We start from the raw sequence: 16121 nt of genomic DNA on the forward strand, positions 1-16121 counted from the left end.
GAAAATATAATTTCACAGGTGACACTCATCGTAAATATCTTGGTAATTGTTAATGTCACATTGGAAGAGGGGGGTGGAAGATAACACAGTAAGTTTTCACAAGGGCTGTAGCCACAATAGGTAGTGAAGATAACATTAACTATAGCAACTCTGAATTACTCAAAACGAAGAAGAAAGTGCAAAGCACAATAATAAGTACTGAATATTGATCTAAACCAAAACTGATAGCAGTCTGTGAATTTGTGAGCAAGCGCGCACGCGCACACACACACACACACACACACACACACACACACACACCACTAGGAAGAACAAATGGAAACAAATGTGGATTCTTTGATGCAATAGATAAAAAAACTAAAGCACTGAAGCAAAAAGTGTGTCTCCACAAGAAAATTCTTATCTAGGACCAAAAACTTAAGAGAAAATCTTAGCTCAGTACTTTCTTAACATTTTAAGAGTCAATTTGGGATCAGATTATTGTGAAGATGAACACTTTAGCAACTAGCATTTTGCTGATGCTTATTCACTCACACAAAAGCATACAGGCTGACCTCATCTGTTGACTGACAGAGAGCACTGACAGTTGAAGAGGGTCGTAATGTGTAACAGCAGACATCTATACAAACCATCACACAGGAATTCCAAACCGCATCAGGATCCACTGCAAGTACTATGACAGGTGGAAGGTGAGAAAACTTGGATTTCATGGTCGAGCAGTTGCTCATAAGCGACACATAATGCTGGTAAATGCCAAATGACGCCTCACTTGGTGTAAGAAGTGTACACATTGGATGATTAAACAGTGGAAAAATATTGTGTGGAATGGTAAATCATGGTACACAATATGGCAATCTGATGCCAGGGTGTGAGTATGGCAAATGCTTGATGAACATCTGCCAGTGTGTGTAGAGGCAACAGTAAAATTCGGAGGTGGTGGTGTTATGGTGCAGTCGTGTTTTTCAAGTAGGGGCTTGTTCTGCATGGCACTATCATAGCACAGGCCTTCATTGATGTTTTAAGCACCTTCTTGCTTCCCACTGTTGAAGAGCAATTCGAGGATGGCGACTGCACCTTTCAACTCAATCGAGTACCTGTTCATAATACACGGCCTGTACTGACATGACATGACAATAACATCCCTGTAATGGACTGGCACGCACAGAGTTCTGACCCGAATCCTATAGAAAACTTTTGGGATGTTTTGGAACACTGCCTTTGTGCCAGGCCTCACTGACCTATTTTGATACCTCTCCTCAGTGAAGCACTCCATGAAGAATGAGCTGCTATTTTTGCAAGAAACCTCCCAGCACCTGACTTGAATGTATGCCTACGAGAGTGGAAGCTGTCATCAAGGCTATGGGTGGGCCAACACCATAATGAATTCCGTCATTACTGATGGAAGGCACAACAAACTTTTAAGTATTTTCAGCCAGGTGTCCGAATTCTTTTGATCACATAGTGTACATATGTAAAATTGTATTAGAAGTTTGTGATATTTCATTCCTTTTTCAGAAGAATCTAATAGTTTCTTCTGCTTTCCTTTTTAATTTTGGAAGTTTGTCCCATGGCTCACGAGTCAAGATCACAAGGACCTTCATCTTGGAATATGTGAAGAGCTTCTGAATCACATAAATGAGAATGAAATGTTCCCTAAGAGAATCATAACTGGTGATGAGATGTGGGTCTATGGTTATGTTGTTGAGGCCAATGTTCACTCTCCACAATGGGTCTGGAAAGGTTCTCCAAGAAAAAAAAAAAAGGGGGCTCGTCTGGTCAGGTCAAATGTCAAAGCCATGCAGACAGTTTTCTTTGACTTTAAAGGATTATTTCATCCTGAATTCGTGCCACAGAGACAAACTGTTAATCAAAGGTACTATTGGAACATGTTGCGACATCTGCGTGAAAATGTTAGGAGGAGATGGCCTGAAATGTGGTGAGGTAATACATGACTCTTGCATCACGATAATGCATATGCACATTCATCCCTGTTGGTGTGTGACTATTGCACAAAAAACAGAATCACTATGCTGTCTCATCCTCTGCATTCTCCATACCTGGACCATTGGACTTTTTACACCCCCATTAAAATGATGAAGACACGCAACAATAGACAAGATAAAAGAAAAATTGCAGACAGTGGTTCGTGCAATCAAGTAAAAGGAGTACCATGACTTCTTTCGGAAGTAGAAATGGAGTTGGATCGGTGTATCAATTGTGGAGGAGAGTATTTCGAAGGAGACCATGCACAATAAGTAAAAGATGTACACAGAAAAATTTTGTGGACAAAGTTCTGGAATTTGTTTCGAATATACCTCGTATATACAACACTGTGACACAGATCAGTATTACATCACATATAGTTGCTAGCTACAAAAAGTATGTTGGTCTAATGAGTTTCTGTGGCTTGCTGTTTTAGTGGCTTGCTGCTGCTTTGGACTGCTAAAATTTAAGCCCGTAAACAGCGACAAAACTAAGATCTACAACGTTAGAAAAGAGAGAGTACAGTTTCTGCATAAACTAAGTTTTGATGAAAAAGTAACTTAATATTATAATGTTATCTGCTGAATTTCTGAAAGGAAATTTTAACACACAAAATTGTAAACCTACAAGGAGACAGAATGGTTGGTCAACACTTCACCCTCAGGAAGTGTTATTCAGACTAAATGTGCAAAGATACACACATAAGTGTTTAACAGTTTTTTCTTCTTTCAAGTGTTTCTAACAGCAAGTGACTGAAATCTCATTTTACCTACCTGAAATTTATAAAAAAGTTCAATTACATTACAATCCAATGCATTTTGCCAACGGTCTTCCAGAAGATTATGAAACTACTACTTGGATCCAAAAAGCCATCATGATAAATGTATCTTCTTTATTACCATCTCCATGAATCAAACCTTAAGGATTCACAATATCAAATGTGCAACTAAATGTTTTGCTTTTATCTCATGAGCAGCCAATACAACAAGATATTTCAAAACAGCAACCAGCGATATATAGGTAACTGGAAAAGTAATTCGTGGTAAGTTCCACACCTGAGCCCATGACATGCAGATTTGTGATAATGTTTTGCACTTATGTTCTGTTCATTTTGTGTGCAATCAGATGTTAGAATGGAAACTTCAAATTCTGTCTCAACTAGTTATAAAATTTCCTTTTTCATACATCTGTCACAATGATACTTAATCTTAAAGACAGTTACATCAGCTGTAATGCAGCTTTCAGTTTTGTGGACAGTTTCTCAGTGAACGGCTAACCTGGTGAAGCAGTAATTTGCACGAGCCTTTTAGCGTCATAATGCTCCCTGCTCTAGCTGGATGAACAGTCCATGGAGGCCAGAGAAGAAGATCACCTCAAGCTTGAAGGCCTCAAGTGTCTTCTCATCATCCAGGTGGTGTGTGTTGAGAACCTTAATGGCCACGTCACCATGCCAGTTCCCACGGTACACAGTTCCAAACCTTCCAGTACCAATTGGCTCACCCATCTTCAATTCATCAAATGGGATATCCCACTCCCTCATTGAAAGCTGAAATGGAAAAAAAAGTTTCTTTTATGATACTGTATTATGTTAGATGGAAATCACAAAACAAAGTTTCTAAATATACAGCTGATGACAAAATACTATCCTCCTCCTTTGTTCTGTACCATCTAGGTACCACTTGATCGAGAATAATGGGAGGTCTGGAACCAGATCTTCCATTTTTAATGTGGTGAGAACAAACAGTAGTTTGTATGCATTATATATTTCCAGGTCTCGTAAAAGTAGCATTCCTAACAAATTTGTTTTATCCTCTGGGTTCTTCCTCCTGGTGTGTTGATTCGTACCATAGAGGATACTTTTGAGACTTAAATAGTTCATAACATTTGTACTGTGTATATTAGTACACAGTGAGAAAAACATCATCATCACAGGCAGCCTGCACACAATAACTAATGAACATTCTATACCTATGTAATTTTTTATAGAAGAAGTTTCACCTGTTTTTTCCTTCTTTTTCTTTATGAAATTATGAATGTTCATCCCCTATTTTGAACATATTGATGTAAATCAACTGCTTTCAGTTAGTGAAGAAGTGATCACAACAATCTTGTTATTAGCATGAAAGAATATTCTTAAAGCCAAGAGTGTGTTTCAGATTTGATCATTATCCACTATTATGCTACAAAGAGATATTACCTCTACTGATGGATGACTAGATGGAAGAACTCCCCACCTTGGCTATTGAAGAACTGTTCCCGTTTATGGCAAGTTGGATGAATATACAAAGGATGAGACACAATCTGATATCACAAAATAGCTGTCTGTTGTGAAGACTATGCTGATGCTTAGTCATATACCAAACAAACTCCCTTGGATGTATTCCACAAAGCATTTGAATGACATCCTGACATAATACCAGGCTAAACATTCAACCACAGTGGTTACATGTTGCAACACTTCATCAAGATCTAGTTGGCAAAGTTTGAACTTTTTGCCTGCTTCTTCCTCTTGGCACTATTTTTGTTCCACTATGAACAATTTCATAGCCAACTAGGCTGAAACCTTTGATATCTCTGAAAGTTTGTGAATTATGTTTATGATTAGCCAGTGAACATTGCACACCTTTTTTTCCAACATTGTTTGAACAGAAATGTAATGGTTCAGCACCAGAGATTCCCCTGTGTGACAGTTCTCAGTTTCTTCTTGAAACAGTTGGACAATACTTAAAGTGGTTAGGAAATTACACATATGGAAACACAAGCAAAACCTCACAGTTCCACACCACAACAGATAAAGAACATTTAAATGAGCAGTCTAGATATGCAGTGATACCATATATAGGGACAATATTAGATGAAGTAACAAAGATGTTCAAGAACATAAGCATTCAAATAAGTTTTACGATGCATAATTATCTGGAGAAAATCATCATAGCAGAGTTATTTTTATTACACTTAGCATAATAAAATCTCATTTTTTCCTATGTATGTATTTGCTAGGTGGTAACATTACACACTCTCATTTTAATTGTTTAACTGGCTGACCTGCAAAGCAATTCCCATTTTAAAGACAATTCCTTTAATGCTAAGACTGTCCAGAATGTCTACATTACTTTCCTCTTTTCTTCAGGTTTCCATGTCTCCATAATGAGACTGCAAAATTGCTACAACCATTCAAACAAAACGCATGTACACGTGTGTGTGTGTGTGTGTGTGTGTGTGTGTGTGTGTGTGTGTGTGTGTGTGTGTATTTCTATGGATGCACTTTAGAATGACAAAACAAGTAGAGCCAATAAAATAATTGAAAACGTAGCCTAGTGAAATAATGTCAATCAAATAGTTGAACTTTCTTGGCTATCTTCCAGGCATATTTGGCCACACTAGGGGTGCATATGCAACTCAACCACAATGTGGTATTTGTGGAATTTTCTTCATTAACAACAACCAGTTGATTACAACTTTCCACTATTATTTTCTTTAAAATATTGGGAACAAGTCTCTGTTTCAGCTTTCATCTTTGTAAGTAAATGGGCAACCTTGTATTTTGATAAGAGGAGATGACACTACAGACTTAGGCTGTATGTTGCTTTGAAGCTGCTGCTGCCACATTAAATGCCCTAAAACATTACCAGACTACTATCCACATTCATAATTTGTCATGTGGGTGCAACAGTCATTTTAAATAGAAAATATTACAATCCAATCATGAATAACAGTGCGAGGAAAGACTTTTTAGATATTTTTCTGGTGTTAAATGCTTATTCATAACCATGCATTTTGCCTTATACAGGCTCACAAAACTAATGTTCGATCTCTGTACTCTTCTCCAAAAGGCTGAGAACATATTTGGCTATATCTTGCCCATTTATAATCGTTCCTTCTTACAGCATTCACCCAGAGAGCTTTTTGAGTTGACTTATGGAAAATCTGAAGTCAAGTGACAGAAATAAAACCACTCCAATAGAAGTGAACAGAAACACTGGAATTCAGTAGTACGAAAAGGGAGAGAAGGAAATGTAGTACGTGAATATGGATTGGGGCTAAGAAATGAAAGAGGAAGCCGCCTGGTAGAATTTTGCACAGAGCACAACTTAATCATAGCTAACACTTGGTACAAGAATTATAAAAGAAGGCTGTATACATGGAAGAACCCTGGAGATACTAAAAGGTATCAGATAGATTATATAATGGTTAGACAGAGATTTAGGAACCAGGTTTTAAATTGTAAGACATTTTCAGGGGCAGATGTGGACTCTGACCACAATCTATTGGTTATGACCTGTAGATTAAAACGGAAGCAACTGCAAAATGGTGGGAATTTAAGGAGATGGGACCTGGATAAACTGAAAGAACCAGAGGTTGTACAGAGTTTCAGGGAGAGCATAAGGGAACAATTGACAGGAATGGGGGAAAAAAATAGAGTAGAAGAAGAACGGGTAGCTTTGAGGGATGTAGTAGTGAAGGCTGCAGAGGATCAAGTAGGTAAAAAGACGAGGGCTAATGAAAATCCTTGGGTAACAGAAGAAACATTGAATTTAATTGATGAAAGGAGAAAATATAAAAATGCAGTAAATAAAGCAGGCAAAAAGGAATACAAACGTCTCAAAAACGAGATCAACAGGAGGTGCAAAATGGCTAAGCAGGGATGGCTAGAGGACAAGTGTAAGGATGTAGAGGCTTATCTCACTAGGGGTAAGAAAGATACTGCCTACAGGAAAATTAAAGAGACCTTTGGAGAAAAGAGAACCACTTGTATGAATATCAAGAGCTCAGATGGAAACCCAGTTCTAAGCGAAGAAGAGAAAGCAGAAAGGTGGATGGAGTACATAGAAGGTCTATACAAGGGCGATGTACTTCAGGACAATATTATGGAAATGGAAGAGGATGTAGATGAAGATGAAATGGGAGATACTATACTGCGTGAAGAGCTTGACAGAGCACTGAAAGACCTGAGTCGATACAAGGCCCCGGGAGTAGACAACATTCCTTTGGAACTACTGACGGCACTGGGTGAGCCAGTCCTGACAAAACTCTACCATCTGGTGAGCAAGATGAATGAGACAGGCGAAATACCCTCAGACTTCAAGAAGAATATAATAATTCCAATGCCAAAGAAAGCAGGTGTTGACAGATGTGAAAATTACTGAACTATCAGTTTAATAAGTCACAGCTGCAAAATACTAACGCGAATACTTTACAGACAACTGGAAAAACTGGTAGAAGCTGACCTCGGGGAAGATCAGTTTGGATTCTGTAGAAATGTTGGAACACGTTAGTCAATACTGACCCTACGACTTATCTTAGAAGCTAGATTAAGGAAAGGCAAACCTATGTTTCTAGCATTTGTAGACTTAGAGAAAGCTTTTGACAATGTTGACTGGAATAATCTCTTTCAAATTCTAAAGGTGGCAGGAGTAAAACACAGGGAGCGAAAGGCTATTTACAATTTGTACAGAAACCAGATGGCAGTTATAGGAGTCGAGGGACATGAAAGGGAAGCAGTGGTTGGGAAGGGAGTGAGACAGGGCTGTGGTCTCTCCCCAATGTTATTCAATCTGTATATTGAGCAAGCAGTAAAGGAAACAAAAGAAAAATTCGGAGTAGGTATTAAAATCCATAGAGAAGAAATAAAAACTTCGAGGTTCGCCGATGACATCGTAATTCTGTCAGACAGCAAAGGACTTGGAAGAGCAGTTGAATGGAATGGACAGTGTCTTGAGAGTAGTATATAAGATGATCATCAACAAAAGCAAAATGATGATAATGAAATGTAGTCAGATTAAGTCTGGTGATGCTGAGGGTATTAGATTAGGAAATGAGACACTTAAAGTAGTAAATCAGTTTTGCTGTTTGGGGAGCAAAATAACTGATGATGGTCAAAGTAGAGAGGATATAAAATGTAGACTGGCAGTGGCAAGGCAAGTGTTTCTGAAGAAGAGAAATTTGTTAACATCAAATATAGATTTAAGTGTCAGGAAGTCGTTTCTGAAAGTATTTGTATGGAAGTGAAACGTGAACGATAAATAGTTTGGACAAGAAGAGAATAGAAGCTTTCGAAATGTGGTGCTACAGAAGACTGCTGAAGATTAGATGGGTAGATCACATAACTAATGAGAAAGTATTGAATAGAATTGTGGAGAAGTTTGTGGCACAACTTGACCAGAAGAAGGGATCAGTTGGTAGGACATGTTCTGAGGCATCAAGGGATCACCAATTTAGTATTGGAGGGCAGCGTGGAGGGTAAAAATCGTACAGGGAGCCCAAGAAATAATTCACTGCGCAGATTCAGAAGGATGTAGGTTGCAGTAGGTACTGGGAGATGAAGAAGCTTGCACAGGATAGAGTAGCATGTAGAGCTGCTTCAAACCAGTCTCAGGACTGAAGACCACAACAACAGCATCAGAGCTTTAAGACACAGAAATATCCTCTTCAGCCAGTTGTAATCTTAAATTATCGAAGGCCAGACTTCTATCAAACTCGACTTTTCAGTCTGAAGGGAAGCAATTATAAATTTGTTTCACATTTAATGCCTTGAGGTCAGTGAGGAGTTTGAGTGCCATGTTGCCACTGTTACTGCACCGTGGGTGATGCAGCGTGATGACTGTGTAGCCTGGACTGCGTCCGCATTTGCACTTTTCTCTGTGATAGTTTTGTGATATCTGGCCCATAATACCCTTGTAGTTGTACTGTCCTGCACAAGGGTCCTGGTTTCAATTCTTGGGTCTAACACTGCAAAGCCGCCAGCCATCACCAGATCAGTGTTGCCTCCATGCGAGTGTCCTGTGCCAGCAGCCCCACAGCCACCCACATCCACTGCTACTGCTGCCTTCCATGTGTCTGTCTGGTAAGTCCATTTGAACCTTTTGTCTATTCATTTCAAGGGCACAAAATTCCTGCTACAAGGCCATAAATAGGAGGAGCTGCAGAGGTGACTGGTAGTGAATCATTTAGAGACCTGTGAGGGCTAATAGTGAGTCTCCTGCTAGGGAGTCGTCATACAATCTAGTGTCATGTAGTGTGCATTGTTGTTGTGCATTACTTGAGCCAATAGTCAAATGTGGTAAGTTAATTTCCAAGTTATGATAATAATTTTAAATGAAAAATATTCAAGGGAATTTTCTGCAACTGATCTTAATTATAATTTTTAGAGATGGTAAATGTGTGGACAGGAATATAAATGCGGTAAGGTTAAGATAGATGGTTAATTTATTTCATATCTTGGGTAGAGAGATCTTTGTATGAGTACTTCAAGATTACAGTGATTATTCTGCGACACTGTCTTTACGAAAAGTTTCATTACTGACCTGTTAAACAGTTGTAATTTGACAGATGTGACATTTATTTTGTACTTCCAAGACTTTACTGCAACAGCCACATTGTTTCTCTAACAAAATGGTTGTAGTTTCATAGAGGTTTAACTGCTCCTCCAGGAACTCCTGGCTTACGAGTTGTGGATTAGTGACCACAGAGTCTGAGGCAGTCATAGCATTCTTTCAGTTTAGTTTTCATGCTGCAATCTATTCTACCTCCTATTACTCTCCTGCTAGCCTCGCAGTTTGAGGCACCATGTCACGGACTGCACAGCCCCTCCCATCGGAAGTTGGAGTCCTCCATTGTGTGTGTGTGTGTGTGTGTGTGTGTGTGTGTGTGTGTGTGTGTTTCTTAGAATAAGTTAGTTTAAGTAGTATGTAAGTCTAGGGACAAATGACCTAAGCGGTTTGGTCCTTTTGGTTCCAGCACCGTTAGAACACATGCAGTGCTGGGTCCATAAATTAAATTTGGCAGGCAGTGTGAGAACCACAGGAGTCAATGATTTGAACCATTGTGTTGAGCACGCAAAAGCCATCTATCTTTAATATCCGAAATAAATAGCATGCATACATTCAATTCTTAAATCTGAAATATGAAGGTGAACCCACAAAAGCTACACTTTTCACAAGTCCCGTCATCACTAGGTGGAACTTCAGTTTAAAATCATCAAGTACCTTGTAGAATGTCTGGATGAAACAGTAGAATTTGTTGAAACTGTTTAAGAGAAGAGTGTGGACTATTTTAAAAAGTTGACCCCTAATATAGTACAAAAATCAGTACATTGCTATTTTTCTTATTGAGCATTGCTCAAAATATTACAGTTTGCTACCGCCATTAGAGAGAATTTGTGTTCTACGATTGAAGTTTAGTGAGCTTTGAAAGAGCTTTAAATTACTACAGGATGCATCCCTTCCCTCACCCTGCCCCCTTCCCCTCCCAAGACAGCCTAAGATAAGTTAATACACTGCCGAAGCAAATCAAAGTACATTTACCATCTCTGTTCTAAACTGGAGGTAGAGAAGCCTGATAAAACTGAACCACTTCATACAGGGTCAGTAAATTGTTTGATCCAAGAAACATACTGAAAGGTGACTCATTGTTGAAATCTCTCAACTAATTGAGTAAATTCCTATTCTACGAGAGATTTTAAAGGAACATTTTGAACCATACACAGTGTTTAGGGATTTAATTGCTAGTTCTTGCAGAGAACTATCCTACTTTCTCTGAAATAAGAGTATGGGCATTTTGTGGAAGCTGCAGTGCATGCTTTGTCGATTCCAGTCAGTAAAGTTGATAAACATTTTCAACATCCTGTAATATAATGTCTGGCAGCAGAAAAGCTCCAACTCCCAGTAAATGGAGGTCATGGTTTCCCTGTCTTTCTCAGATTGATTTGCAGATTCTGTACATAGGCTAGGCCCTACTTATTAAAGTGGTAAGATAAATGTTTACAAACACTCATGCTTCGATATATGCCGTTTTCACCAGATGCATAATTTTCACGCTTTTTGAATTTACGTAAAAATAAAATATGATTCATTGTGAATTTGCGTTCAATTTTTGCTTTCGCTTTTATTGCTGAAAATAAAATTTAGCAAAATTATTGATAAAAGATATAAGAATAGTGAAAACATACCAAAACAGCTTTTTTAAAAGTGACCAAACCTGGCAAAAATTTATAACACAAAGAGGCGCCTCTATTAATTAGTAAGGAGCATTTCTGTAATTAATCAGCAATTCATAATGATGTGAATACTATGCTGCCAAGGAAATTCTGTTAATGGGTTAGATAAAAGTAGGTCTTGATGAACTTAGAAGGTGCAGCCAGTAGACAGCAAGGTCAATAGACATTGTCAATCAATAACCCCTTGAAATGTAGCCACAGGCATAAACTTCATTTATTCATGAACTAGTTAAAATTTCATAGTAAGGGGATATGACAAGGCTCATTGTGTTTACTGCTACTTTTTTTGACACTTTTACTGTTAATGTGGTTATAGAAAATCTAAGTTTGAAGGTTTATATAAAACAGTTCCAGTGTTACACAACAAGTATTATTGTAATTAATGTTAATATCTTAACGTATCAGTTGTGTGCAAAGCACTTACCTACCTAAATATGGACTGGTGTTGCTACAGACTAACTCCTTGAAATTCTACTGATACAAACAACAGTTTCTTCCATTTCCACAATTCTGCATAACTGTGCTTATTTTAGATCTCCGAGAAATCCGCTATGAAGTGACTTACCTTGAGGATGATTAGTGCAGTGTGGATAGTAGTGTTTATAGGAAGTTGCACATTTTCTCTTAATGAAAACCATAATATCTAACAGACAGGAATTTTGTTAGTAGGAATAATGTGTACATTTTTTTTTTAAATTAAGGAATTATTAGTATGCATAGACGCTTATTTTATCAATGTCTCTGAGGTCACTTACAACTAGTCTGTTTTCGTGGTGGAAACCCACTAGTTAGTAATCTGAATTCTACATCATTATTAAGTCTGCCAGTAAACTTATACAAAAAAAAAAAAACTGAAGAAAAAAGTTTCAATTTGAAGTGCCTCACTTAAAGAAGATTAATGTGAATGTTTAGTATTTTCTTACAGTTTGGGTGTTTGGTATACATAAATATAACGATGTCCCATCCTGGCAACAATAAAGAAATACAATAACAACATACCCCTCTCAAGTCTGAGGCCCAACAAGGGTCAATGCCCCACTGAACGTGTACCTTGTACTTCAAGGAAGGGGAAAGGATTATACAGGATGGCTAGAGACAGATAAATTTTAGTAATTTGGTACAAAATTTTGTTCTGAATTTTCTTTGTATGCTGTTTAACTAAGAGTTAAGCGCAAGTTTTCGCAAAGCCGATGTATGTGAAGAAGCGTAGTGTCAGGAGACAATGCATCTGTAGGTTAACCAATGGGTTGCGTGAGAAACAAGTCACGGGTGGTTGCTGGCCATTCAAGGAATTTGGAGTCAAATCTGGACACACTCTTGGACTTCAGCAACCGAGCAGACAACAGCCTCTCTCTCTCTCTCTCTCTCTCTCTCTCTCTCTCTCTCTCTCTCTCTTTTTCTCACTCGTGCCTTCAAACTGAGCAGATAGCTCAGCGCATCGCATCTGACCAACTCTGTTCTTCTCAACCATCAAGTTAACTCACATGGACACCATCTAGATTTGTGGACATCCTCCAATCCTGCATTAATGAGCCCTTATGTAACAAATATTCAGAACAACCAAAATTTGGTTTGCTCTGCTCTTTCATTTTGAAACTCTCTTCATATAACCATTCCTTATCCATACCAATCAGGCTCCATTTCTATGTCAGTGCATATCTATTGAAATCCTATATAAAAAAACCTGCCCTTTAGTAGTTTTGTTTTAACTAAATATAGTTATTCCACAACTGTACCAGCTAAAAACCAATTGAACTACATACATCATACTCGGTTCAGAAATTCACCTTCAGGTCCTGGTGGAAGTTTAGCAACACTGTTGAGTAACCTGCTCCAATACACAGATGTGCATTATGTTAAGTTAGTTCTTGTTCCAAGCTGATGAAGGTTCTTGTTGTCTCTTAATTCAGAAGAAATGGATCACACTTGTTCTTTTGTAATGTTTGCAGATAGTTAATTCAGATATTGAAAAAACAAACTTATCCTCTTGCAGGGAATCAATGGACTACACTGGATATTTCCAACTTACAAAAACAGTTGGAATGACTGCAAAAATAAAATAAGGGGGACACTAAATTGTAAATTCCCAGTTTTCTTTCTGCTGTAAGGCCTGTTCATTACAGAGAACATCTGCGACTGTGACATTGAGTGAAGAAGAATACAATGACAAAAACATAAATAATGAGAGAGGGCTCTATGCATGGTAACCCAACACCACCTCTGATGTCCATAGGCACAACTGTGGAGAAAAACAAGCTAAGTTACTGCCAGCACAGAAAAATTAATATTAGTAACTACAACAAATAATGAAGAAAGGGAGATGGATAGACTTGCTTATGGAGGAGAAGTTGCATCCTCAGACTTAATACTGGAGTAATAAACATGTACATTTAACACTGATGACCTTCACAGAAAAACAAGTTTGTGGTGGCACAACAAATTTAGAGAAATACTAGTACTAAATTGTTATTTCATGCTGTAGGTTATCTATATGAGAAAGTTTTATTTTTACTTCAAAATGATATCTTACGACACTTGAAATTTCTTTCCATCACTTGATCACAAGCTGAATTGATCCTACATAAATGACTTCAATAAAAGATACTGACAGTTACACTTACTCCTATTTGTTAACATCAGTTTTTCCTTTCATATTAAACAATGCTTGAACTGACTGACAACAAGATGGAATACCTGTCTTACACACACACACACACACACACACACACACACACACAAACACACACACACACACACACACACACACTAAATAAATGATAGTTGTTTCAGCAACCTTGAGTTTAACAGGACGTGGCATGCCACCTTTATTTAAAATTTATTTAGTCTAGATTTTGAAATAGATAAGTTTGCTTTCAACTTACAGTAATTTTGATACATTAGCCACATTTCCTATATAGCAATGCACAACATAAAGAGCAACAGACACCAAGTAAACAGCAACTACATCTGTCAACGCAAACTTTATGAATGGGTTGGTTGGATTCCAAAATCATAAAAACTGTAATAATGAAAATGTGTCTCATTCCTTGTCAACTTGTGACATGAAACTGTAATGACTGCTTTACACCAGAGTGAACAAACATCAGCGAATGAGAATTCCCTCTCATATAAACAGTAGCCAAATACAAGAGAACATCATTCAGTTTGGTTCAGTTCACATGAGCTCACTTGTGTTCCACTGGTTGTCAGTTTTTCAATGAACCACCAGAGTAAGTTCACACCTTCATCACTTTGGCACCAGCAGCATAGACAGCATAGTCTGTGGTTCTGTGAGTGAACTTTTATTATTGGCACAAGTTACGTGAGTAATGGAGTGGTCTGAAGAGAATGTAATGTTTCTGACAGTAGAATATAGACACAAACATGGTTCTTAGATCCAAGAGATCCACACCACAAATGCCAAACAGAAAGAAATAATAATAATGATGGAATATTGCTGAAACACTGAAAGGTTCAACTGGGGATGTGAGAAAGACAATAAATTCATAGATGCTTGCATCAGGCAGTAACATAGTGAATAAGCACAGGTTTCATATTTATTTTTATTAAAATGTGGCAGCACAATAATTTTTCCTTGAAAGTAAACAAAGTCCATTATGCTGATTAAACATATGTGAAGGACTATCATTCTTCTGGCCTATGTTCACTGTAGGTGGAAATACAGCTTCTCATCTGAATATCTGAAGAAGACATAAGATTTCTGACATCTCCAGGGTGTGCAGTTGTACTCATAAGCACCTGGGAATTAAAAGTGAAGGCAACTTTTCACTTCAATCACTATTTACACACTAAGGCATAATCAACCATTCTTTACCTCCCCCCCCCCCCCCCCCACCCTCTGTGGTACTTTCCTCCCTCCACAGAATATGATTTTGCAGAAGTCAATTATATGCCCTCTATGAATTGTGGCAGTATAACGTTCTTGTAATAGTTTATGATTTTTATGGCCAGAGCTTCACTCACTCCATTTACACTCTGTATAAACAGATTGTTACGTTTTTTAAAATGATTCAACCAGCAGTTCAATGCACTGAAATTTTCTATGTCAATCTACAAAGCTATTTCACAGACCTTGTCTAGCACCGTTTTTTCGCTTATGAGAATGCTTCCACTTCTCTGTCCTTGAAACTATATTAGTAGAATATTTTCCACATCGCTGACTGTAGACACATGAATGTTCCTCCATTTTGAATCCACAGGAACCATTATCTTTGGCATTTGAGAACACTTCCGTATTTTTGAATATGCTGCATATGTAGACGGCTCTAAATCTAATTTCTTCCCCAGGTTTGAATATTAAAGTTAAGATAGTCATCAACATCAGCGATGGTCGTCACTTTTTGCTGGACTGTAAGCTTTTAAATTTTGTTTTTGCACTTCGTGGACTCAGTTACTGTGACCTCACGTCAGGTGACCTTAGTTGCATGGAAATTGATCTGGGGTTCTTTCAAGGCATATGCTTGTATTACTAGAAGGGAAGTCGTGTTATTGAATAAGATCTAGGTACATGTTGACCGGTTGAATTAATCACAATTTACTGTATCACATAACAAAAAATTTGACCCTTGTGAAGTGAAATGGAAAGAAATCAGAAACCCACTGTAACATTTTAAGAATTACATGAAAACTAGATTTAAATTTGCAAAATGTTTCTAGTGTTTTCCTTACAGGTGGACTCTTTCTTAATGCAGGGTTCGTTAAGAGCATAACATTGTTCTTATGGGAGTTTTGCAGGAAGCAATGTAAATTTTCGTTATAAGTGCATTTGTTATTTCAGGCTTTTACTGTTTGCACTTTAATAAAATCCTAGAAGTGCTTTGCATACTCCACTGTAGGCATCACGAACTATCCGAGATACAGCAAGCATTCAAATGGGAAACAATTTAAATGTAAATGTCCCCAGCTGCTAACAGCCTGAGAGTAAATGCAAACATTTATTCAGGTTATGTTGCTCCAAGTGTTCTGCATTTAAATTTCCTCCTCAATTGTAACAAGAAATCAGCAAAAACTGTAAAATGACATGCACTGATGAGGAGGAGATTAGTGCTTAACGTCCCGTTGACAACGAGGTCATTAGAGACGGAGCGCAAGCTCGGGTGAGGGAAGGATGGGGAAGGAAATC

General features: G+C 37.9%; 1 protein-coding gene across 2 annotated transcripts in view; it reads right to left on the bottom strand.

The window, feature by feature from the left end:
- The window catches only part of LOC126336572 (kinase suppressor of Ras 2), a 166985-nt gene that overhangs the window by 83577 nt on the left and 67287 nt on the right, over nt 1–16121 (bottom strand). For both annotated transcript variants that reach the window (XM_050000428.1, XM_050000437.1), the window contains exon 12: nt 3356–3529. In XM_050000428.1, the coding sequence (XP_049856385.1) occupies nt 3356–3529 (174 nt within the window). The remainder of the gene's footprint in view (nt 1–3355; nt 3530–16121) is intronic.

This window comes from Schistocerca gregaria, chromosome 1, assembly GCF_023897955.1.
Source record: "Schistocerca gregaria isolate iqSchGreg1 chromosome 1, iqSchGreg1.2, whole genome shotgun sequence".
Lineage (NCBI taxonomy): Eukaryota > Metazoa > Arthropoda > Insecta > Orthoptera > Acrididae > Schistocerca > Schistocerca gregaria.